General features: G+C 38.4%; 1 protein-coding gene across 4 annotated transcripts in view; it reads left to right on the top strand.

The window, feature by feature from the left end:
* NOC3L (NOC3 like DNA replication regulator) overlaps window positions 1-25883 on the top strand; it is a 113742-nt gene that overhangs the window by 62646 nt on the left and 25213 nt on the right. For all 4 annotated transcript variants that reach the window (XM_050802782.1, XR_007728566.1, XR_007728565.1 and 1 more), the window contains 16 exons: window positions 2646-2755; window positions 3732-3939; window positions 7353-7482; window positions 8243-8400; window positions 8981-9037; window positions 10769-10899; window positions 12802-12963; window positions 13444-13537; window positions 15542-15717; window positions 16436-16564; window positions 19238-19369; window positions 20824-20904; window positions 21241-21341; window positions 24544-24616; window positions 25481-25544; window positions 25632-25703. In XM_050802782.1, the coding sequence (XP_050658739.1) occupies window positions 2747-2755; window positions 3732-3939; window positions 7353-7482; window positions 8243-8400; window positions 8981-9037; window positions 10769-10899; window positions 12802-12963; window positions 13444-13537; window positions 15542-15717; window positions 16436-16564; window positions 19238-19369; window positions 20824-20904; window positions 21241-21341; window positions 24544-24616; window positions 25481-25544; window positions 25632-25703 (1777 nt within the window). In that variant the 5' untranslated portion in view covers window positions 2646-2746. Of the gene's footprint in view, window positions 1-2645; window positions 2756-3731; window positions 3940-7352; window positions 7483-8242; window positions 8401-8980; window positions 9038-10768; window positions 10900-12801; window positions 12964-13443; window positions 13538-15541; window positions 15718-16435; window positions 16565-19237; window positions 19370-20823; window positions 20905-21240; window positions 21342-24543; window positions 24617-25480; window positions 25545-25631; window positions 25704-25883 lie in introns of those variants that run through there.

Raw genomic sequence — 25883 nt, 5'->3', positions numbered from 1 at the left:
TGGGGGACAGAGCGAGACTCCGTCTCAAAACAAAAAACAAACAAACAAAAAGAAATCAGCAATATTAAATGGAATTAAAAGGAATCATATAAACTTCCATTTTTGAGTATTTTCAAATAACAGGCTGCTCAAATTCAAGATGGGAGAGATTTAGCTTGGCAACAATTGCTTTAAAATGATCCAGAGACTTTAGTTGATTGTAAACTTAAAATGGGCCAAGAGTATGACACAGTTCTTAAAAAAGCTAGCACATGCTGGGCATGGTGGCTCATACCTGTAATCCCAGCACTTTGGGAGGTTGGCGTGGGAGGACTGTTTGAGCCCAGGAGTTTGAGGCCAGTCTAGGCAATATAGCTAAGACCAATCTCTACAAATAATGTAAATTAGCCGTGTGTGCCTGTAGTTTCAGCTATCCAGGAAGGTGAAGTGGAGGATCCCTTGAGCCTGGGAGGTTGAGGCTGTAGTGAGCTGAGAGGTGCCACTGCACTCCAGCCTGGGCAATAGAAAAAAAAAAAAAAAGGCAATCTTTATATTGAAAAAAAAAAAAAAATACACAGCACAGGATTGGGCTATGACAATAGAGAAGAGAAAGTGGAGATGCAAAGAGAGTACCTTTTTCTGGAAGTAGGGACAAGTAGGAAAAGAGGCATACAAAAGAGCAATTAAAGGGAGATAAGTTTATTAGAAAAAAATCTTAAAAATGGAAGATATTTGAATATGTTTATAAGCTGAGGGGAAGGATCTATTAGAGAGGGAAATAACACAGGAAAGAAGGGATAATTAATGATACAAGAATCTGATGAAGCTGGGAGGAGTTGGTTTTGAACTGGAATGGGAATGCCTCATCCTTTTGGAGAGACTAGAAGGAAGGCTGAAAGGATGGGAGTGACTGTAGATATGTTGATATGCTTGGGAGGGAATTCAGGCACTCGGGAAGGGCGCAGGCTGATGTTTTCCACTTGTTTGATGAAGTAATACACTAGACGGACAGGCTCTGCTGTTTCTGACACCGTGTGGAAGGAGACGGAGCAAGGAAGACGTTGGAAGGAAGGTTGAAAGAAGAGTGCCAGATGGACCTCGTGGTCTTTGTGGTGGGATCAGGAAATTGGTACTTTTTTCTCTGTCTTTCTAAGAGCAACACTATCCAAGAGGCTCAGAACCCCTTAGTTGCACTGCTGGCTTTTCCTACCTGCTCAGGACTGTGAGGCCAGACTGTGTCAGGGTCATGCTCAAAAATCATAGACTTAAAAAAATCCACAAAAAACTTGAAGTGGAATGTTTAAATTTATTGAGAAAAAAAAAGGCCTTGAGAGACAAGCATTTTGATACTCTTATTCTTGCAATCCATAAAACTTCCTGTAAAAAATGAACAACTTTAGGCCAGGCACGGTGGCTCACGCCTGTTATCCCAGCATTTTGGGAGGCTGATCACGAGGTCAGGAGATCGAGATCATCCTGGCTAACACGGTGAAACCTCGTCTCTATTAAAAATACAAAAAAAAAAAAAAAAATTAGCCGGGCATGGTGGTGGGCGCCTGTAGTCCCAGCTACTCCGGAGGCTGAGACAGGAGAATGGCTTGAACCCGGGAGGCGGAGCTTCCAGTGAGCCGAGATTGTGCCACTGCACTCCAGCCTGGGCGACGGAGCGAGACTCCAGATATAGTTTTTCTTTTTTTTGAGACAGTCTTGCTCTGTCGCCCAGGCTGGAGTGCAGCGGTGTGATCTCGGTTCACTGCAACCCCCTCCTCAGTTCAAGCGATTCTCCTGCCTCAGCCTCCTGAGTAGCTAGGGTTACAGGCGCACGCCACCACGCCTGGCTGACTTTTGTATTTTTAGTGGAGACAGAGTTTCACCATGTTGGCCAGGCTGGTCTCGAACTCCTGACCTCAGGTGATCCACCCGCCTCGGCCTCCCAAAGTGCTGGGATTACAAGCGTGAACCACCGCACCCAGCCACGGATACAGTTCTTTATCAGACTAGTTAAAATTAAAGCAAAAAAAAAAAAAAAAAAGCAAAACAAAACACTAAGAATCACAGACTTTTTAGTGACCCAGGCTGAAGCAATTGTTGCCAAGCTAAATCTCTCCCATCTTGAATTTGAGCAGCCTGTTATTTGAAAATACTCAAAAATGGAAGTTTATATGATTCCTTTTCGCCGTTCTACAAACACGGCCAGAAGGTCCATCGAGAGGCAGGCATTACACAAAAAAAATAAGCTTCTTTCTGCCCTCAGGACTGTATGGAGGAAAAAGACTACCAAAATCAGTATCTACAACAGGATGAGATAAGCAACGTGAGGAGAGGCACAAAATGCCGTGAGGTGACTGAAAAAACCAGGTCCTCTCATTCTGAGAGGAGGAGCCCGATTTTCCCAAAGTTTTAAAAGAAATAAATAGGACAAGAGTCAAAGAATCACACTCGAAGAACTTTGTAAAGTGCGCCCTCCCGCCCAACTTCCCGCCTTTGGCGCCGACGACCATAGGGCCTTCACTCGTTCCAGTCTGCGCGCGCACGCCGGGGCGCAACCCGCCCAAAGCCGCAAGACCATCACCGCGAGAAGGCGCGAGCCCGAACCTGCCTACGGAAGTCCCGCCCTCACTTCCGGCGGCGGAGGATTGGGAGGGACTGAAGCTCGCTTCCGGCTTGGGAAGTGCGGGGCCATCGGCACGTGTGTCATTTCTCGGATTTCTGTATTAACCCTGCTTCTGGTGAACTTGTGTGGCCGGCATTCCTTTAAGGCCTAAGGATGAAGGCGGTAAGTGTCCTTGGAAGCCCGGTCCCCGCAGCCTAGGGCCCCTCCGGGTGTTAGGGTCACTGCCTGAGTTAACTTTTAGGCAGGTTTTCACCCGTGTCTATGGGGCGGTGATTCATAGACTGGGGGCTTTCTGGTCCTTACACCGAGCTCATCCTTGGTTACCCACTGTGTGCGCGCACGACTTCAGGGTATCACGAAGAGACAGGCACGGAGTTTTGCATCGGTGGGATTTCAGACTTCGAAGGAATTTTTCAAGACCGTCTTTCGAACTTGTTTTTCACAAATGAGAAGCAGGTTCCTGCCCTCAGCAAGTTTATGATGTGAATCACGGTACCCATAAAGGGTAAAGAGACAGAAAAGCAAGTGATTTGCCCTGGTTCTAACAGAAAATAAGAGGTAGTCCTGGGGTTCAGGACTAGCTTTGGGATTTCTGAATGAGGAGTCACCGGCAAGAGAAGTGGAATCCAAAGATCCGAATTCAGTTTTGCCCTCCTTAGTTTATGGGTCCTTTTGGCAGCTTCATCAGTAATGTGAGGATAACAGCAGTCGGTACTCAACTAGGCATTTGGAGGTGATTTGTTGGAGCGCTTTGTAAATGACAAAATCGTAAATTAAGTTTTATTAAAGACAGCCAGCATTTTGCTTTGAATGTGTTAAACTACAGGTGTTAAACTAGCCTTGAAGCCACTTTCCGCTACTAGATCAGTGGTTCTTAACCTGCTTGGGCGTCGTAGAGCCAGTCCTTTGAGTTGCTGTGGATTGGGGTCACAGAAAGACCTCAGATTGAATAATTGATGCTGTAGTGCTCTTCTGTAGGATTAAAGCCATCGTTTGGTTTTAGCTCTTACCTGCAAGTCCATGGCTGTGGGACGTTAAAATTGTGGAATTGGTTTGATGAAATTTGTAATCAGTTCTCTTTAAGCTGATTTAAAAAATAAGTTTGTGGGTATGCAGTATTCTTTCTGTTGTTTTCTAGAGAAGAAATAAAAAACAGATCCCAAGCTTTCGCAAGTTAATAAAAACTAGTAAAGTCAAACTTGAAAACAAGCTAAAAAATAAGCAATTTAAACAACAAAGCACTCTCAAGAAGTACCGAAAAGAACAGAGGAAACTAAGGCAAGCGGTGAAAGATGCTGTGTCTAAGAAACCCATTCCATTGGAGAACCCAAAGGAAAAGCGACCAGGTAATTGTGAAAACATCATGTGCTCTGGTTTCCACTGATTTATTCTGAAGTGTTCTTCATGGAAATAACTTTGCTTTCTAATAATCGCTTTTCTTGTTCTCAGATCTTCCTAGAGTGGGTAAGGGTAGTAGTCCTATAGGACTGCTATAAAGCATGTATGCTTTATGACAGTCAGTATGAGAACACATTTCAGTACAGTATTCATTCAAGTTTCTGTTTTTAGTTTGTCTGGAAAGCAGATCTGAAGATGCAGTACTTGGGAAAACAAACTGAAAGTACTCTTGTGCATAAATGTTAGGCAGTGTGCCAGTGCTGCCACTTTCCCATTCACTAGCAGTTAGGTAAGAACATTGCTTGTCTCTGGTTCATTCTTCACAGTATTGCCAAGGTACACTTCTTTTCTAAACTTCTGACTTTCTTTTCATGTGGAAACTTGGGGTGAAATTGAGTTGTAATTGTCATGGTTATTTTGTAAAACTAAAAACTCTTAAGTACTCAAAACATGTAAGGAATATGACTTTTGAGTCAGGCTAGTTCAACAACTTTACTGGTACTTTTAGGGTATTCTTATTTGACTGTATCAGGTTATTAGGCAACTATTCAGTCTTCCCAGGTCCATCTTTTTTAAAATTAATTAATTTTTTTTTTTTTAAATAGACAAGGTCTTGTTCTGTCACTGAGGCTGGAGTGCAGTGTGCAAAAATAGCTCACTACAACCTTGACCTCCTGGGCTCAGGCGATCCTCCTGCTTCAGCCTCTGAAAGTGCTGGAGTTGCAAGGGTGAGCCTCTGCACCCAGCTAAAGTTTTTTTTTTTTTTTTTCCTAATTTTGTGAGTACATAGTAGGTGTATATATTTATGGGATATGTGAGATACTGTGATACAGGCATACAATGCATAATAATCACATCAGAGTAAATGTAGTATCCATCACCTTAAGCATTTATCTTTGTGTTACAAACAATTCAGTTATACTTTTTTAGTTATTTTAAAACATACAGTAAATTATCGTTGACTATAGCCACCCTACCTATCAAATACTAGATCTTATTCTATCTTAAGTGTATTTTTGTACCCATTAACAATCCCTACTCCTATCTCCTCCAACTGCCTTTCCCAGCCAATGGTAACCATCATTCTACTCTCTTCATGAGTTCAGTTGTTTTAATTTTTAGCCACCACAAGTAAGTGAGAACATGTGAAATTTGTCTTTCTGTGCCTGGCTTATTTAACTTGGCATAATGGCCTCAGTTTCATCGCTGTTGTTGCACACAGGATCTCATTCTTTTTTGTGACTGAATAAGACTACATTGTGTACATGTACCATACTTTCTTTTTTTGTTGTTTGAGACAGAGTCTCTCTCTGTCGCCAGGCTGGAGTGTAGTGGCTTGATTCCGGCTCACTGCAACCTCCGACTCCCCGATTCAAGTGTTTCTCCTGCCTTAGTCTCCCGAGTAGCTGGGATTACAGGCATGCGCCACCACGCCCAGCTAATTTTTGTATTTGTAGTAGAGCCGGGGTTTCACCATGTTGACAGGCCGGGATTGTCTCGATCTCCTGACCTCGTGATCCACCTGCCTCGGCCTCACAAAGTGCTGGGATTACAGGCATGAGCCACCGCGCCTGGCCCCATGTTTTCTTTATCCATTTATCTGTTCATGAACACTTAGGTTGTTTCCAAATCTTGGCTCTTGTGGATAGTGCTGAATGAACATGGGAGTGCAGATATCTGTTTGGTATACTGATTTCTTTTTTTGGATACATGCCTAGCAGTGGGTGGGATCGTAGGATTATATAGTAGTTCTGTTTTTAGTTTTAGTTTTTTGAGGAACTTCCAAACTTTTCTCCATAGGGGTTGTGCTAATTTACATTCCCACCAACAGCGTATGAGGGTTCCCTTTTCTCTGTATCCTTGCCAGCATTGTTACTGCCTGTCTTTGGATAAAAGCCTTTTTAACTAGGATGAGATGATATCTCATTGTAATTTTGATTTGCATTTCCCTGATCATCAGTGATGTTGAGCACCTTTTCATATACCTGTTTGCCATTTGTATGTCTTCTTTTGAGAAGTGTCTATTCATATCTTTTGCCTATTTTTTAATGGGATTATTAAATTTGGAAGGCTCATTTAAAGTAGATAGGAGTGCCATTCTGTGCAGTGTGTACATTTATATAGCAAGATTTACTAGATTTTTTTTTCTTTGGAGACGGAGTTTTGCTTTTGTTGCCCAGGCTGGAGTTCAGTGGCACGATCTCTGCTCACTGCAATCTCTGCCTACTGGGTTCAAGTGATTCTCCTGCCTCAGCTTCCCAAGTAGCTAGGATTACAGGCATGCGCCACCATGCCCGGCTAATTTTTTGTATTTTTAGTAGAGATGGGGTTTCACCATGTTGGCCAGGCTGGTTTTGAACTCCTCGCCTCAAGCAATCCACCCGTCTCAGCCTCCTGGCGTGCTAAGATTACAGATGTGAGCCACTGCACGCGGCCAAGATTTATGAGTTTTAATGGGTCAGGAAGAATTGTAAGTTCTACTAGGAAAGACGCTAAGATTGTTTTATTCATACTTGAATCCTCAGCACTTCAAACAGTGCCTGGCACTTAGCTGACTTTTTTTTTTTTTTTTTAAATAAAAAATAAAAGGAGATGGAGAAAGAGAGCAAGACACAGAGTGAGCAGAAAGAGAAGTTAGAATGATCTGTAGTTGGGATTTTGTTAGATGTGAGTGCCTGAAGTGTTGAAAGAAAAATAGTTGAGGATATTGGCAAGAGCGTGGTTGAAGTGATAATCTTGCAATCTAAGTGAGGGAGTGAAGACAGAACACACTGGTAGATAGAAAGTGGAGTGGTCAGTGGATTGAAAGGTTATATAGTTGGTTAAGGAAGAAGTAGTGTGGAAGTAACTGAATGGGAGCTGGAAGGACAAAAGCTTGTGGTCAGAGAGAGAAGTGAGCACCAGGGTTTGGAATGTGGCCATTGGAGGGGCTGGCTGAAATGGAATACGAAGTGAAAGTAATTGGAGATGAGAAGGAGCTGAGGGGCTAAGTCATTGGCTCTCGACGCCCTGAAAGGCATTTCAGAGTGTGTGGAGACATTTAGTTTTTGGTTGTTACAATAACCTGAGAATGCTATTGGCATTTAGATTGCAGGAGTCAGAGATGCTAGCATTTTTCCAGATTCAGAACACCCCAGTATGATAAATAATTGTTTGCCTAGCATGTCAGTGGTGCTTCCATTTAGAAACACTGGGCTCAGCTGGGAGCCATGGCCCATGCCTGTAATTCCAGCATTTTGGGAGGCTGGAGTGGGAGGATTGCTTCAGAAAGCATAAACTTTTCCTGTTTAAACCCAATATGCAGAGAGTTCTACATCTCTGATACTTGTTTCTAATTTTTCTTTGTGTGTGTGTGGTGCAGGTAAAAGGATTGAGAGGGAAGAAGAGGAAGAAGAAGCCCTTCCTTTAGATATGATGGATGAAGATGACTTACAGTTAATGAAGGATTTAGGACAAAGAGCATCTTTTCTAACAAGAGATCTTTCTTCTAGGTAATACTTCATGTGGATTATAATCATTCATATCCATATACTGTTAAAAACTTGGTTCTGAATTTCACTTAGGTGGTTCAAGGTGTTTACCTTTGAGCACAATGTTTACAAAGAATAAACTATTATTTAGCTTATTTCCTAAATAAAGGAGGTTCATGTATAAGACAAGCTGATTTCATTTAATGTACATCTTTCTTTTGCGTCTGAATAGTGAAGTAGAGTGAATGGGGGAAGAATGCTGTTCTCATTTTGAGGTGTTGGCAGAATAGTTCTGAGTTCTTTATGGCTATGATCTCACTTAATCCTCATTACCCTGCTATGTAGTTCTTATTCCCACTTCCAGAGAGGAAACTGATGGTTCCTTGCAGTCACAAGTATCTGGAATTTAAACTTGGACCTTTTTTTTAACTCCAAAGTCTGTGGTATACTCTAAATATTTTGGGAAAGTAAGAGTCACACTTGGTTCTATGGACTGTTCTTGAGAAAGAATCTGCTGTAACTTTCACCTTTATTTTGCATCTAGAGGGAAAACTAGATGTAGCCAGAGTTAGAGTCTGTGTGGTAGGCTGTTTACCCATTTCATTTATTCATTTGCTGTTTGAGTGCCTGCTATGTGCCAGACACTGGCCTAAGTGCTAATATCCATATACCTATTGAAAGTTGGCTGGTGGTTTATTTTTCTGTACTTTTGAAATGATAGGTCTCTAGATACCTTTTTAGATCTATTAAGACTGAAAATTGATCTTTTTTTCCCCCGCAGTGAGCCTGTTCATGCGAAGAAACGGAAGCATGAACACATTATAGATAAATATGAAAAAATACCAAGAACTCTGCAAACTGCACCAGAGAAGGAACTGATTCATTTGCTTCCTATCAAAGATAAAAGTGGTATAATCCCACAGACTAGGGAGAAGCCAGGTGAATTTAATAAGCTGGTAATATTAGTTGAACTTTTACCCCCTTACTGATATAACGTGTTTTTTTTTCACTCAAAATTTAATTTTAGTTTGATTTTACCCATATCTGCAAAATATTCAATTAGTCTTATAGCAAGCTTGATGATTTGGGCCAGAATTATAGATGATTATCTCAGGTATCAATTTGTACTGTGAGGACAACTTACGCTACAAGGTTCAGGTGATTTTCTTTTCACTAAATTTTGTTGTTTCTGAAACTAGAGCATATTAACTGTTCTTGGTTAGCTTTCTTTTTTAATGTATCTTTCATATGTGAAATAAAACAGAAAAGTTCAGATATCAAAGATGTGAAATTACGTGGTTTATAACAAAGTGCATACCTATAAAACTACCATCCAGACAAGAAAAAAAATTACTACTAGCTTCTAGAAACCTCCCTTGGGCTCACCTCAATCACTAATTGCTCTCTTCCCATAAAAGTAATTGCTATCCTGAGTTTTATCGTAATCACCTCCTAGCATTTCTTTAGTTTTACCACTTAAGTATATATCACAGTTTTAATACACATGTTTTCCATATAGTTACTGATAGTAACAAAGATGAAGAGGATCAAGAAGAAGAGAGGGAACTTGAGGAAGGTAATATGTCTTTACAGTTACTAAATTGTGAATTGAGAAGTAGTTTTTTTTGCTTAATAGTAAATGTGAGTTAATTTTAGATAAAATCTGGAAGGTACATTTTGGAGTACTGCTCATTTCAAGGTCATTTTGAATATTTTTCCACATTTGAAAGCTTCATCTTGTGGAATTATGAATAGATTCTTTGTTTTTTTAATTATGGAAAATTTTACACAATCATATTTGTGGTATCTAGGCATACATGAAGTGTGTCTTGTTAATTATTACTGTTCTGAATTCCTTTTAATTGTAAGAGAAAGACTAACTTACAAATAACTGTTAACTTTTTAGCCTTAAATTACAAAAGCGATTATGTAGTGTGAAGTCATTTTGGTTTGTTTTTAGCGCAATTATGCTTGTGTATGTTTCATATAATTGAATGTCAGTTTCTGTTATCTAGGACAGTTTAATCAAAATTGAACTGAAATAATGCATTTTATTGTTTGAAATTATATTAGTTTGGAATTTGTGACAGAACAATCTAGTTAAATTTTACTTTTGCTTAGCAGACCTCATTAATAGCAAAAATGAATTACAGGTCAACTGTTTAACTGTTTGCAGTCACCCATCATAAAACCATTACAGATTATGCTAGTGTTGATTAAATCTAGTTCCCTATGAATTTCTTTTTTTTTTTTTTTTTTGAGACGGAGTCTCGCTCTGTCGCCCGGGCTGGAGTGCAGTGGCGCGATCTCGGCTCACTGCAAGCTCCGCCTCCCGGGTTCACGCCATTCTCCTGCCTCAGCCTCCCGAGTAGCTGGGACTACAGGCGCCCACAACCGCGCCCGGCTAATTTTTTGTATTTTTAGTAGAGACGGGGTTTCACCGTGGTCTCGATCTCCTGACCTTGTGATCCGCCCGCCTCGGCCTCCCAAAGCGCTGGGATTACAGGCGTGAGCCACCGCGCCCGGCCCCCTATGAATTTCTTAAGGCAGGCATGTTTTTCTGTAGCCCAAAACTACGAAGTATTAGTTTGTGTAAAGTAATATATAGTGTTGAAAACAAAGAAGAATATTCTGTACTTAAAAAGAGACTAAATCAGATTATTCTATTCATTAATTAATAAGAATTATTTTGGGCTTATTAGCATAGAAGCTAAGAATATGAGATCTAAGCTGGTTGCACTGGCTCATGCCTGTAATCCCAGCCCTTTGGGAGGCTGAGGCAGGAGGATCACCTGAGCCCAGGAGTTCGAGACCAGTCTGGGCCACATGGTGAAACCCCATCTCCACAAAAAATACCCAAATCAGCTGGATATAGTGGCTCACAGCTATGGTCTCAGCTACTGGGGAGGCTGAGGTGGGAGGATTATTTGAGCCTGGGAGGTGGAGGCTGCAGTGAGCTGTGATAGTGCCACTGTATTCCAGCCTAGGTAACAAGTGAGACCCTGTCTGTAAAAAAAAAAAAAAAAAAAAAAAAAAAAAAAAAAAGCTCTAGAATCAGACTGCCTGAGTTTGAATCCTGTTTCCCTTTGGTTTATGAGCTTAGCCAAGTTATTTTCTCTTCCTTTGCTTCAGTTTTCTCATCTATAAAAGGGGGCTAATGATAGTACCTGTATTGTTGAGGAGATGATGTGTAGTAATAAAGGCAAAATTCTTAGCTATCATCATTATTATTATTACTATAAAATATTAAGATTCTTGGACACTTGTAAGTAGAGGAATATGTAAGGGAACATCTAATCTGTTTTAGAGATCACTGAAGATCCTATTCAAGAGCTGACCATAGAAGAACATTTGATTGAGAGAAAGAAGAAATTACAGGAGAAGAAGATGCATATTGCAGCCTTGGCATCTGCCATATTATCAGATCCAGAAAGTAATGTAGGTGGCATTAATTTCTTTAGGCTTTTTATATTAGGTATGGTGTAAATGCCTAATATTTTAAGATTCCCTTGTTACCTGTAAGCATACACTAAAACGAAAAGCATTAACTAAACATAGTAGCTGGGTTAGAGTAAGAGAGTCGACAGAATCTTAGCTTAATGCTATGTCTGGACTTAATTTCTTTTGTAATCCTAGAAAAGTTACTTAAATTATCTGAATCTTATTCTCTTCATTTTCTTATATGAAAATATTGGACATGTTATAACTCTAAAAATATTTAAGTCTATAAAATTGTATTAGGGAGGAGGAACCTGTTTGCAAATTTGCTTGACTAACCTGTGGAGTTTTTAAAAACGAGCGCGCTACAGGGAAGTGTATGGAATTAGTTCAGGAATGTTTGTAAGTTGAAAATATTTTAAGTGAACTAGAGCCAAAGTTAAAAGTGTTATTGTGCCATGTGTATAGTGGTGAGTTAGTGATGGTTATAACACATGAACTAGAGAAATCTGAGGTTTAATCTTGGCCCTGATAAGTACTATCTGTGAGACTTTGGGTAAGTTATTTATCCAAGACTCTTTCATCTCTAAAAAAGGACAGTATCTTTTTCAAAACTTTGTGGTGAGGGTTATATGATGAAATATACATGAAGTCATATAAAATGATACTATTATTATTGTTACGTTGGTGTCCCCGGCATACTATTATAACAAGTATTTGTGTATCAAATGATTTACATTTGTGGAAACAAATTTCATGTGGGAATGCTTTAGAGTAGTGTTTGTCCTTTTCTAATAAAGTGAGGGGAAGATCTAGAGCAGAATTAGGGAAGAGAGATTTGGAATATTTCTTATTTGTATTCTCTCAATCATTACAAAACCATAGGCATAAGAGATTGATCTAATTTTACAGCTAGAAAATTGAACATTAAAAAACCCAAGTGATTTGTTCCAGATTTTAACAGCCACTGAATTGGAACCCAGATCTTCTACTCAGGAACCTATGCTCACAGGCAATAGTAGTTTATCAAAGCAATCAAAACCACCTTTTGCATTATGCCATAGAAATTATCTTTGAAGCTAAAGTTAATGTGGCTATATTATATGTAATTCCTGATTAATTCATGTGTATGATTGATATATTTGGTTAATGTATATAACATTTTAGTATATTTTGAAAAGTGTTTTTAGAAAAATAGGAGACATGTACTTTAGGAAAATCCAGCTAAAAAGAATTTCCCAAAATAGCTAAATAATAAATTTAAACTAGTTTTTTAAGGTCTATATTTTTCTAACTATATAACAAAAATATGATTACTGATATAGTTTGGATGTGTGTCCCCTCCAAATCTTATGTTGAAATGTGATCTCTGATGTTGGAAGTGGGCCTGGTGAGAGGTGTTTAGATCATAGGGGTGGATCCCTCATGAATGGCTTGGTGCCATCCTTGTGGTAACAAGTGACTTCTTACTCTGGTAGTTCATGTGAGAGCTGGTTGTTTAAAAGAGCCTAGCACCTCCCCTATCTTTCCTGTGACATGCTGGCTCCCGGTTTGCCTTCTACCTTGTTCGTAAGTTTCCTGAGGCCTCACTAGGAGTAGAGGCTGGCACCAAGCTTCCTCTATAGCCTGCAGAACTATGAGCCATAATAAACCTCTTTTCTTTGTAAATTACCCAGCCTCAGGCATTTCTTTCTAGCAACACAAGAATGGACTAATACAATTACCTTGTAACTTTATCAACTTATCTCTTGGTAAAGTGAGCAGTGTCTGGAGTTTGGTGAGGCTTGACTAGACTTGGAGTCATTGTGTGAATTCCGCTTATTTTGCCGGATGTGGGGCTGTTTTTTGTTCATAATTGTTTTGCCATGATTTCTCCAGCTTTATAAGCTATTTCTTTAACAGATTAAAAAATTGAAAGAATTACGTTCTATGCTGATGGAACAAGATCCTGATGTGGCTGTTACTGTTCGAAAGCTAGTAATTGTTTCTCTGATGGAGTTATTTAAAGATATTACTCCTTCATATAAAATCCGGCCCCTCACAGAAGCAGAAAAATCTACTAAGGTAATGCTAGATTGCTAGATATAATTACTATCTAAAATAACTGAACGTTTTGGAGAGATAGACTCTTTTTTTTTGAGACAGAGTTTTACTCCGTCGCCCAAACTGGAGTGCAGTGGCGTGATCTTGGCTCACTGCAACCTCTGCCTTCCCGGTTCAAGCGATTCTCCTGCCTCAGCCTCCTGAGTAGCTGGGATCACAGGCATGCGCCACCAGGCCCAGCTAATTTTTGTGTTTGTAGTAGAGACGGGGTTTTTCCACGTTGGCCAGGCTTGTCTCAAACTCCTGACCTAAGGTGATCCACCTGCCTCTGCCTCACAAAGTGCTGAGATTACAGGCATGAGCTGCCGCACCCGGCCTAAGCGACTGCTGCATTTTTTTTTTAATAGTACTGGGTGTATACTAGACAACCATATTTTATACTAATTTTGGGGTTTTAATATTCTGATTTTAAAAAATGATTGACCTTTTTGGTCTTTTCAGACCCGAAAAGAAACACAGAAGTTAAGAGAATTTGAAGAAGGCCTGGTTAGCCAGTACAAATTTTATTTGGAAAATCTGGAACAAATGGTTAAAGGTATATTAAATGTATCTTAAAAGTATGTAGCGTACATAGCCTTGATCATGAAGGTGAATTCTGTACAGTGTTCTGTGTTGTGTAGTGAGAGGCAGGTATGATCAGGAACAGAGTCTAGAGTCAGACTTCCAGGGGTCAAAGCCTGGCTCCACCACTTACTACCTATGTGATGGGAAAATTACATAGTCTTTCTGTGTCTCAGTTTTTGTCTATAAAATGGAAATAATTATAGCACTCACCTTCCAGGATTATTGTAAGAAGTAACTGAGTTTGTAGATATGAGGTTCTTAAAACAGTGCCTAGCATGTGCTATATACTATATTTTATCAACTATTAGTATTATTGCTGCAGTTTTTAGTAAGCAGTTGTATTTTTGTTGACAATGCTTTTAACAAAATATATTGTTATGAACAGTTGGGATTTATTCTGCTGTTTTCTATTTGGAGGCATGGTAGTCAGGGAAGAACGATAACTAGAGGCCAGGTGTGGTGGGTCACACCTGTAACCCCAGTGCTTTTGAAGACCGAGGCAAGAGGATTGCTCCAAGCCAGGAGTATTGCTCCACGCCAGGGGTTTGAGACAAGCCTGAGGAATGTAGTGAGACTCCTGTCTCTAAAAAAAAAAAAAAAAAAATTAGGCATGATGGCCCAGGCCTATAGAGCCCCAGCTACTGGAGATCTGAGCTGAGAGGATGACTTGAGTCCAGAAGTTTGAGCTTACAGTGAGCTATGATTATGCCACTGCCTTGTAGTCTGGGCGATAGAGTGAGACCCTGTCTCAAAAGAAATGAATAAATAAATGGATAACTAGAAATGGATATTTGCATGCCTTGAAAATGGGTTTATGAGTCAATTATTTGGCATCCCAAATAAACTCTTAAACTCTTTTTCTTCAGAAAAGGAAGGACATAGAAAAAATAGGGGTAGGAATAGGGAAGATAGTTGGTTGCCTAGGCCAGGTGCTTTCATTTGGCCTAATTGGCTCATTTACCCAGCTTATTTAGTAAGGATCACCCATTGCTATCAGCTGGAACAGGACCACTGAATCCTGTTGGCCTAATAAGGGCATAAAGGTAGTAGAGTATAGTGGGGTGGGGGTGGGTGGTATGGATATTGCTTCTATGTTCTGGTGTTCCAGCTGGCACCCTATTAGCATTTGTTTTTCCAGTGAGAGGGCCTGGGAGTTTTTCTTTTGTTTCTGAATTTCTGAACTGTTTGGAAAGCTGGGAGCTTTGTGTAACCATCTCTGTCTGATAGAACTATAACATGAGCCACATATGTCATTTAAAAAAATACACACTAAAAAGCAATGACATTAATTTTAACAGAACATTATATATATTCAGATTATCATTTCAACATGTAATCAGTTTTAAAAATTAGTGTCTTACATTCTCAGTTTTTTTTAGTACTAAGTTCAAATCTGGTTTGTATTTTATAATTAGAGTATATCTTAATTTGGACTAGCTGCATTTCAAATGCTCAGTTGCATCCTATATGTGGCAATTAGTAGCCTCCATATTGGACCTTTCCTAAGCTGATCAAGCCATTATGAAGTCTTTTTTTTTTTTTTTTTTTTTTTTTTTGAGATGGTGTCTTGCTCTGTTGCCAGGCTGGAGTGCGGTGGTGCAATCTCAGCTCACTGCAATCTCTGCCTCCCAGGTTCAAGTGATTCCCTTGCCTCAGCCTCCTGAATAGCTGGGACTACAGGCACGTGCCACCCACCATGCCTGGCTAATTTTTTTATTTTGGATTTTAGTAGTGATGGGGTTTCACCCTGTTGGTCAAGATGGTCTCAATCTCCTGACCTCGTCATCTGCGCGCCTTGGCCTCCCAAAGTGCTGGGATTACAGGTGTGAGTCATCATGCCTGGCGTATGAAGTCTTTTTTTAAGGGGTATGGATGTGTGTGTGTTTATGTGTGTTAAAATGTACATTGTTTGTAAAAGAAAGCCAGTTTAACTTTTGACCAATGAGTAAAGTAACTACAGTTATCTTTTGATTAGATTGGAAGCAGAGGAAGCTGAAGAAAAGTAATGTAGTTTCCTTAAAGGCATACAAAGGACTGGCAGAAGTTGCTGTGAAGAGCTTGTGTGAGCTGTTGGTGGCACTACCCCATTTTAACTTTCACAACAACATTATCGTATTGATTGTCCCTCTCATGAATGACGTGTCAAAATCGGTGAGTTGCTATAAATGGTTATTGCTGTCCTCCTTAGAAAATTATATACTATGTGGGCCGGGTGCGTTGGCTCACGCCTGTAATCCCAGCACTTTGGGAGGCCGAGGCAGGCAGATCACGAGGTCAGGAGATCGAGACCATACCGTCTAACACGGTAAAACCCCGTCTCTACTAAAAATACGAAAAATTAGCAGGGCATGGTGGTGTGTGCCTGTAGTCCCAGCTACTTGGGAGGCTGGGGCAGGAGAATGGTGTGAACCCGGGAGACAGAGCTTGCGGTGAGCTGAGATCGCACCACCGCACTCCAACCTGGGCAATAGAGCGAGACTCTGTTTCAAAAAAAAAAAAAAAAAAAGAAAATTACGCACCATGTGATTTTTCTCCCCCTACAAAATTCTTCTGAAGTTATTTATTGCTAAAATAATATCAATTTATTAAACACTCTCTCTGAAGAAATTTATCTGAACATAAGTTTAGTGGTTCACAACAGGAAGCAGTTTTGTCCCCCAGGGAACATTAGGTAATGTCTGCATACATTTTTGGTTGTGATGACTGTGGTGAAGATAGAGTCTTAACTACTGGCATCTAGTGGAGAAAGTCCACGGGGGCTATTAAACATCCTAGGACAGTCCCCCTACAACAAAGATTTCTGTTACCCAAAACGTCAGTAGTGCTAAGGTTGAGAAACGCTGGTTAAGTGTGACATTTTATTTTTCAGATATCTGAAATGTGTTGTGAAGCTGTAAAGAAACTCTTTAAGCAAGATAAATTAGGCCAAGCTTCTCTTGGTGTAATTAAAGTGATTTCTGGTTTTGTGAAGGGCAGAAATTATGAAGTTAGGCCAGAGGTGAGCCTTTCTTTTTTTACTTTGCATTTTGTTTTTAAATTACAAAGTTGACTTTCAGTTGTTATGAGGAATTTATTCCTTATAAGCGTATGAAGTAAAAAGTATTCAAGCTCTTTAAGTGTTTAACATGTTAACTCCTGAAATGTTTGATACTATTAACAGTTTGGTATTTATCCTTCTAGGTGTTTTTCTATGCAGATATAGTCATATATACTTGCTTATATTTTAAAATAAAAAATCGGCTTGTACTTCGAAAACTGTTCCAGAACAGTTTTCATTTTCTATATTGTGAACTTACATATAGGGTTATCCCATTCTTTCTAGTGCCTACCAGAGTATTCCATTGTGTGCCCTAATTGATGAACAGCTGAGTTTTTTCTAGATTTTTGCTGCCACAGTCAGTGTTGAGAACATTTTGACCTTACTATTTTTTAATATTGTGTTAGTATTTTGTGAATTAAACTTATAAAATGTAGATGCTGGATCTAACAGTAATCACGTTTACAAACTCAAACTGTTGTTCAAAAACGTTTAATCACTGTGTTCCTGCTAGGAGTGTCATTTCCCTCCTACCTGCTCAGAATGTTACTATTTAATCTTTGGTAGTCTGGTAGTTTATATATATATAAACTTTTCACCTACCAGACTGCTTATTATTCGTCAATTTTTCTCTTAAATTGTCTTAGTGACTTGTGATGAGTTTTTAGTACATACTCATTTTAATAAATATCTGCTATGTGCCAGGCACTTTTTTTAGGTCCTGGGAATAAAATAGTAACAAAAGAAACAAAACTGTCTGTGGAGCTTGTATTACATAATAAGAATATTAACTCTTTGTTACATATGTTGCAGATTTTTCTCTTTTTTACTCTGCCTTTTACTTCTGTATTGAGCCTTATATATGGAGATATATTTTTTGTTATGCACGTAGTCTCCTCAATCCCAATTTACGGAGTCTCTCTAAGATTTTTAATTTTAATTTTTATATTTAAATATTTAAGCCATTTGACATCTTTATATGTGTGGTATGAGTACAGATTTAATATCTGTGTTTAATGTATGTAATGAATATGTATTTTATAGTTTAATGTATATTAAATATGTATGTATTTGAAATAATTTGACAGCCAGTTATTTTATCACCATTTTTTTCTGCTGATATAAAATGCTGCTTAATTATTGTGTTATATCTATAGTATATTTGGGTACCTGGTACCGTAATACTAATCAGAAAGGGTATGATTGATAAAAGACATGACTATTCTTTTTTCTCCAAAATATTCTTATTTATTTCAGTATATTACTCCAGGCAATTTAAAATCCATTTTTCACTTCCTTCCCTCAAAATAGCCCACAAAGAGAATCTGATGAGAATTGATTCAATGTATTGATTAGTCTGGATGAATTAAAATATTTACAGAATTGATTTTTTTCTGTTCAAGAATATTGTATCTTGCCATTTGTTTAAGACTTTTATGTTCTTAAGTGAAATTTTATAGTTTTCTTCATTGGGGTCTTAGATATTTTAATTTGTTTTTAGTAATACAGTTTTGGGTGTTAAGCTGTTCTACCATTTTATTTCTGGATTTCACAGTTTTCCTTTGGCATCAGATCCCTTTTTATTTTCTTAAAACTGATTTCAGTTGAATTGCTAAAATTATAAACATTGAATGAAAGTAACAGAACATATTTAGCATCTTTAGTCAGAACTGTAGAGCAATCAGATAAGGCTTGAACATGAAACTCAGCCATAGGAGAACTCTTTAACTTTCGTGATGCTAGAATAAAAACCACATCCTTTGACTTGGAGTTACTTTTCCTTGGTAGGTGATATTTTGAGCACATACAGTACCTACAGAATATTCAGAGTTGATCTTTCTGATACCTAGAATGACTTCAGGTTCACTCTTTATGCCTTTAGTTATTCCTTGTTTCGTTCTGTGCTTTTAGTCCTCTAATCTCAAAAACTCAGCTTTCTTCCAGATGTGCATATTGGAACATCAAAATAATACAAACCTGTATTTCTCAAGGTTTTTTCCAGGAATGCTTCTGTGCCTGCAGGAGGTCGGTAGGGTGATTTCATCCAGAGAAAGTGTAGCGTTTTAAACCCCTTTTGTTCTTAGTGTTTGAGTATGAGAAGTTTGCTGTATCACACAAAAACACCAGTTTCTAAATTAGTTTCTGAATTTTTGAGTGGCATAAAGCAATAATTTTTATTTTCGTCCGCGAACCAGCATCAGCTGGGAATTAGAATGCAAATTCTGGGGCTCAACTCAGACCTACTGAATCAGAAACTCTGGGGATAGAGCCCAGCAGTTTGTGTATCTTCTTCTCCCATAGTGGTCCAAACCTTTTTCTGGCCTATTTTCTCTTTGTCATCCTGTTGGCATGTGTTCTCTCTTCCTCATACTCATTAAACTGCAAAGAAAGTTTTGTATATTTAGCTAGTATTTGCTAGTGTCCTTTTTGTGTATTTGCTCCTGTCCTTCCGTAGACACAAGTTATTGAATATAGCATACAGATAAAAGAACTTGGTGTAAAATGTTATAAAAGATGCTTGAAGGTTTTTTTTCTTGAATGAGGGAAATAACACTGTCAAGTACTTTTCTGTGTAAAGTTTTTGAGGGCAATATAAATATTAAGCTGTATATTTGTGTTTTTTTTCAATATTAGATGTTAAAAACATTTTTATGCCTAAGAATCAAGGAAGTAGAAGTGAAAAAAGATACAGAAGACATTAATAAACCAAAAAAATTTATGACTTTCAAAGAAAAGAGAAAATCTCTATCAAGAATGCAGAGAAAGGTTTGACTTATTTCCCCTTTTGTTTCATTTAAATTTTTCTGTTTATTTGATCTTAAACTTATAGTCACAGGTAAAAATCAGTTAAATCATAAATATACAAGTTTTGAAATATATCATTCAGAGAATTTTATCTTTCCCAGTTACTGCAAAAAAATGTTTTCTTAAATCAATTTTAACTGATAATGATTGACAAGGAGAGCAATAGATGAAAAGATATTTTTGCCATGCTGGCTTTTATCCTTTGGCTTTTTAGATCAATTTAGAGTTGTGATACACAGATTCCTTACTTAACAGAAAAGATGCATTCACATGAAGTTGGCAGCAAAGTGAGTTTCTGTTAATTGAATCTTGTTTCTTTATTGGTTTGTATTTTAAACTTGGGTTGAAATTTCAGCCCCTTGTTTATTTACTGAAAGTTTGGAAACTTTTTTTTTTTTTTTTTTTTTGAGAAATGGGGCTAATAGTACCTACCTTGCAGGTAATCGTGCAGTTTAAATGAGATGATGCTTATAAAACACTTGGCAGGCTTTATAAACATTAGTTTTTACTACCACCACCATCATCACTATTACTGTTATCACAGCTCAGAACATTTCTAAACAGTTTATTAGAGTGATCAAGTTGCTTTTAAAAACAAAAGTAATCTCGGGATATTCATGTTTGAATGGGTCTAAGTTTGAAAACATGATGGAAGTATCAAAATAGACTTAATAATTGTGAACAAAAGAAGATAAATATTTTAACTATTTATATCATACTATCCTAATGCAGGTTGGATAGCTCTGTTAGGAAGAGCATGTTTATAGATGTGGTGGGGAAACAAAGACCAGTAAGAACATGGCAGCTCTTTAACAACTTCTCATGAGAGAAGGAAACAATTTCTCAGTTCCCTGTGCCTCAGGCAGCTTAGAAATTATCATTTACTGCTCTTACAGCATTAGGAAGTAGAAGAAAAAGGATATTTTATTGAATTTCTTTATAGTATCTGGTTTGATGCATTGTATGTAAATATGTTAGGGAAGTATTGTTGGTGACTGGCTTCCAAGTTATAGGTGATTTAACTATTTTGGGCTCAACATGTTCTTTCCTTTCATTTGAAGAACTTTAATTACAGAAAATGATAGCATATCCCAGATATCTACTATTTAGAGTGAGCAAATATTAATAGATTTACTTTAGTTTTTTTCCTGGAAAAGAGAGAAACCGTACGTTAGAGAGTAGGAATTTCTTTTCTGTCTCCAATTTCATTCTTCTGCTTTCCTCCCAGGAGACACCATCTTTAATTTGGTTTGTGTATACTTCCAGTCCATGTTTCTCTACTTTTGTTTATATTTGCATTCATAGACAATATGTGGTATTACTGTATGTGTTTTATGACATTTACGTATTCTGCCTCTGCTTTTTTCACTCTATGGTATATACTCTTAGATTTTTTTTTTTCAATCTATTTTCAGTGGAAGAAAGCAGAAGAGAAACTAGAGCGAGAGCTTCGAGAGGCAGAAGCTTCAGAGAGTGCTGAGAAAAAACTTAAACTGGTAGGCAGTTTCATATTCTGTTATGCTTTTAATGTTAAGTTGTTTAAACTAGAAATTAATTGTTTCAGCTTGTAGCTGTGTAATTTTGGTTTCTTTCATGAGGCTTAGATGTGTGACTTTTGTGGTGTGTGGAAAACTATGATGTGATCAGTGCTAGTTTTATGAAGTCACAGAATGTATGTCTTCGTTCTGTTTTGTTAAAAATTTCAAAGATTGCGTTGTGGGGAGGCATGGGTAGGGAAAAAGAAGTTTAACCTGTTGAAGTCGTAGTTATGCTCGCTCAGTAGAAACCATACCAGGGTATCCTAAAGTCATTTTGTCTGTCTCCTCTGCCAGCACACAGAGACTCTGAATATTGTGTTTGTAACCTACTTCAGAATATTGAAGAAGGCCCAGAGGTCACCTCTCCTGCCAGCAGTTCTAGAAGGTCTTGCCAAGTAAGGGCTGTGTAGGTTGAAATCTTTTAGATTCTTTCTAAACAGGAAAGACCAAAGAATTTTAGAGGGTTCCCTAGTGATGGCCCGTTATCCTCAGTTCTCATTCCTTTCTGTTTGTCACCATCCTTTCCTTGAAGCTATTCATAACAGTGAGCTTTTTTGATTTTCTCATCTCAAACCTTTTATTTTTAATATCTCCTTTACCAACTCCTTCTTTCTGCCTATTAAATTCGAGGTGTTCCTAAGGTTAAATCTCTCAGTTCTTGACTCTTTCTGCACTGTGTAGTCAATTGCCTATCGTCATAGTTTGAGTGGATCATGTCGATGACTCTTAAGTCTATTTTAACCTGGCTGTACATCATTTCTCTAGTTCTGTGTAATCTGTTTCTGCTAAGATAGATCTTTCTGTGTATGCACTCAGCACTAATGGACTTGTCAGGATGTGAGCTAGAGTAAGGGTTGTGGTTGTCATGATAGCGTTCCACAATTTTTTGAGGTGGTATCCTGTAGAACATTGCTATTTGGTAAAAATATGATGTGAACTTACATATATAATTTAAAATTTTCTATTAGCCACATTAAAAAGGTAAAAAACACATGAAATTAATTTTTATATATTTTACTGGATTTATCTAAAGTATTTTAACACAATATTAAACATTAATGGGATATTTGGTGTTTTTTCATCACATGTTTTCGAACACATATTTTATGCTTGTGTCTTAATTTGGACTAGCTACATTTTAAGTGCCCAATAGCCACATGTGGCTAGTGGCTACCATTGTTGGGCAGCACAGCTTTAGGAATAGAGTTGGAAATAGAACTGATGGCTAGAAGATATAGAAAAGGCAAGTTCTGTTCATCATAAGAAATCACTTTCTAATGACTGGAGCTATTTGGCAATGGTATGCATTTCCTTATATGGTGATATGGTCCTTGTGGTTGAAAATCTTCAAAGAGGCTAATCAGAGAAGGGATTATTCCTACATTGTGTAGGACCTGATGTTTTTGTTTTTAAATAGAGACAAGCTCTCACCATATTGCCCAGGCTGATCTTGAACTCCTGAGTGAGTCATCCTCCAGCCTTGGCCTCACAGAGTGCTAGGATTATAGGTGTGAGCCACCATGCTCGACCCAGCTATTTGTTTTTTAATGACTAATTCCTTTATTTAAAACAGTTTAAAAAATAATATATGCTCATTTAAAACATTTAAAATTTAAAAATGCAAAAGAATATACAATTTAAAATTGCAAGCTCCCCCCCTATATATGTATGTAGTCTGTCTGCATGCCATCTGCCATCTTTTTTTTTTTTTTTTTTTTTTTTTTGAGACGGAGTCTCGCTCTGCCGCCCAGGCTGGAGTGCAGTGGCCGGATCTCAGCTCACTGCAAGCTCCGCCTCCCGGGTTCACGCCATTCTCTTGCCTCAGCCTCCCGGTAGCTGGGACTACAGGCGCCCGCCACCGCGCCCGGCTAGTTTTTTTTTTTGTATTTTTTAGTAGAGACGGGGTTTCACCGTGTTAGCCAGGATGGTCTCGATCTCCTGACCTCGTGATCCGCCCGTCTCGGCCTCCCAAAGTGCTGGGATTACAGGCTTGAGCCACCGCGCCCGGCCTCATTTTTTTTTTTTTTTTGGAGATAGTGTCTTGCTCTGTTGCCCAGGCTGGAGTTCAATGATGTAATCTGAGCTGACTACAGCCTCCACATCCCAGGTTCAAGCAATCACTTGCCTCAGCCTCCCAAGTAGCTGAGACTATAGGCATGTGCCATCACACCTGGCTAATTTCTGTAGTTTTAGTAAAGATGGGGTTTCCTCAGGTTGGCCTGGCTGGTCTCGAACTCCTGACCTCAGGTGATCCATCCGCCTTGGCCTCCCAAAGTACTGGGATTACAGGCATGAGCCATCGCACCCCGCCTGCCTGCCATCTTTCATGCAAATGGAATCATGCTATGTTTAGTGTCCTGTAACTTGCTTTTTTTTTTGGTTTTGTAAACAGTTACTTTTGGTACCTCTCCCTTATCACGTATATATCACTTAATTTTTTAAAAATTTATAATACTAGGCTGAGGCGGGTGGATCACAAGGTCAGGAGATCGAGACCATCCTGGCTAACACGGTGAAACCCTATCTCTACTAAAAAAATACAAAAAATTAGCTGGGCGTGGTGGTGGGCGCCTGTAGTCCCAGCTACTTGGGAGGCTGAGGCAGGAGAATGGCGTGAACCCAGGAGGCAGAGCTTACAGTGAGCCGAGACGGCACCACTGCACTCCAGCCTGGGCGACAGAGCAATACTCCATCTCAAAAAAAAAAAAAAATTTATAATACTCCATTTTATAGATATATTGTACTTTATTTGGTCAGTCCCCTATTTGCACTGGAAATACTTGCGCACGTGTGTGTGTGTGTGTGTGTATGTGTATATCTTCATGCACATGTGTGCATGTATTGCCAGATCAGAGGGTATGCTCATTTTAAATTTTGATAAATAATTGCCAAATTGCTTCTCCAAAAAGTTGTACTAATACGCATGGAATATATCACTCATAAGGTCTTTTATTCTTCTACGATTTACATAGATCAAAGACTCCTCACTAATATTGAAGAGATATCCTGACTTTAACCTACTTCAGTGTCTAATATAGTATATGGAGTAACTCTCAAATTTAGCAGTTCATATGATTCCTTTTTACCCTCTTGTGTGGTCTCAGTTATTTCTACAAATAGAGACCTGGGACAGTGAAGTGAGTTACCCAGGATCATGCAGGTAATTAAGGATCCAGTATTCTTTCCATTTTATCCTTAAAGCTGTCATAAGGTCCATATTCTTGTAAGCAGCAGAATCTTTCCTCGTCTCTCTTCCCACCACCTGTTGTCTTAGAGCTGATCCTGCTGGATACCTAGTAAACTTTTCCTCAGGAAGTTGTTTGCTTCTGGTAATTTCTTTCTCAGTGCAGAAGGATTTTTGAAATATTTTTGGTTTGTTCAATGCCTTATATGTTTCTACTGAGTTTAGTGTTCAATGGTGCATGAATTGTTGACTAGGCCAATCTGAATTAATGAAGAGTATCAATAATTGCCGTCTCTTTCATAGCTAACATTTTGAAATAAAGAATATTAAAAATACAGTTTTAGAGTCAAGCTTAATTTCTACCAGCTTTATTTCTGCTTTTAGTTCATTGATTAAGTTTTGTTTGATTCCAGGTTTGCTCACCTTATAAATGTGGAATTTTTTGATGATCTGTTAGTAGTTCTTCATACTCTCATCGAGTCTGGTGTAAGTAGTAATAAATTACTTTTTAAAAGATATAAATGGTAATTACTATTTTAAAAATTTGTCAGGTTTATTGAGATATATTTTGTATACAGTAAAACTCACCCCTTTTAGATGTACAGTTTATGAATTTTGACAAAGGCCTATGATCATATGATTACCACCATAATCAAGATGTAGAACGTTTTCAAACATTGAAGAGTTTTAAACAGGAGGGTTGCCTGACCTGTTTTCTTTGTTTTTTAACTGATGCATAATAGATGTACATGGTTTCAGGGTGTATGTGATAATTAAATATATTTGTATAATATAGTTTGTAAAGATTTTACTTGGGATATCAGTCACCTTAAATATGTGTCTTTATGTGACAACCATTCAAATTCTTCCCTCCTAGCTATTTTGAAATAGATAATAGATTATTGTAAACTATAGTCACCCTGTCAATCTGCCTCATATTAGGTTATCTTAAAGCTAACCTTTGCAGGTCTTTTTCTTCTTTTTTGAGGTAGGGTCTCACTCAGTTGCCCAGGCTGGAGTGCAGTGGTGCAGCCACAACTCACTGCAGCCTCGACCTCCCGGGGCTCAGGTGATCCTCCCACTTCAGCCTCTTGAGTAGCTGGGACTACAGGTGTGTGGCATCATACCTGGCTGATTTTTCTATTTTTTGTAGAGATGGGTTTTTGCCATGTTGCTCAAGCTGGTCTGGAACTCCTGGGCTCAAATGATCTGCTTGCCTCAGCCTCCCAAATTGCTGGGATTACAGTCATGAGTCATTGCTCCTGGCCTTAAAGGCCTTTTTAAAAGATATAAATGGTAATTATCATTCTTAATATTCCATCCCCCCTCACCCCCCCCCTTTTTTTTAAGGACCTAAGCTATCAAGAAAGTCTTCACTGTGTCCAGACTGCTTTTCATATTCTTTCTGGACAAGGTAAGATATTTTCTTAATCTCAAGTTTTGTTTGCCTTACCTTTGAATGCTACAACATACCTAATTGGTGTTTATTGTCATTTGAAAGGTGATGTTCTGAATATTGATCCAATGAAATTCTACACACACCTCTACAAAACACTATTCAAATTACATGCAGGTATGTATGTTTAGATAATGTTTCTTTTATATGTATTTATGTTTTAAGAATATGTTATGACCAGTCATTGTAGACAAATGAGAAATAGGAACAGGTACATAAAATGCTGACTTGCCAGTGCCATGCATCTGTATTTAATCTTATGTAAGACTTGGAGAAAGAGCTTCTGGAATTGACTGG

Source organism: Macaca thibetana, chromosome 9, assembly GCF_024542745.1.
Source record: "Macaca thibetana thibetana isolate TM-01 chromosome 9, ASM2454274v1, whole genome shotgun sequence".
Classification (NCBI taxonomy): Eukaryota; Metazoa; Chordata; class Mammalia; order Primates; family Cercopithecidae; genus Macaca; species Macaca thibetana.
The sequence above is the reverse complement of the archived record's forward strand: the minus strand, read 5'-3'. Positions and strand labels throughout refer to the sequence as shown.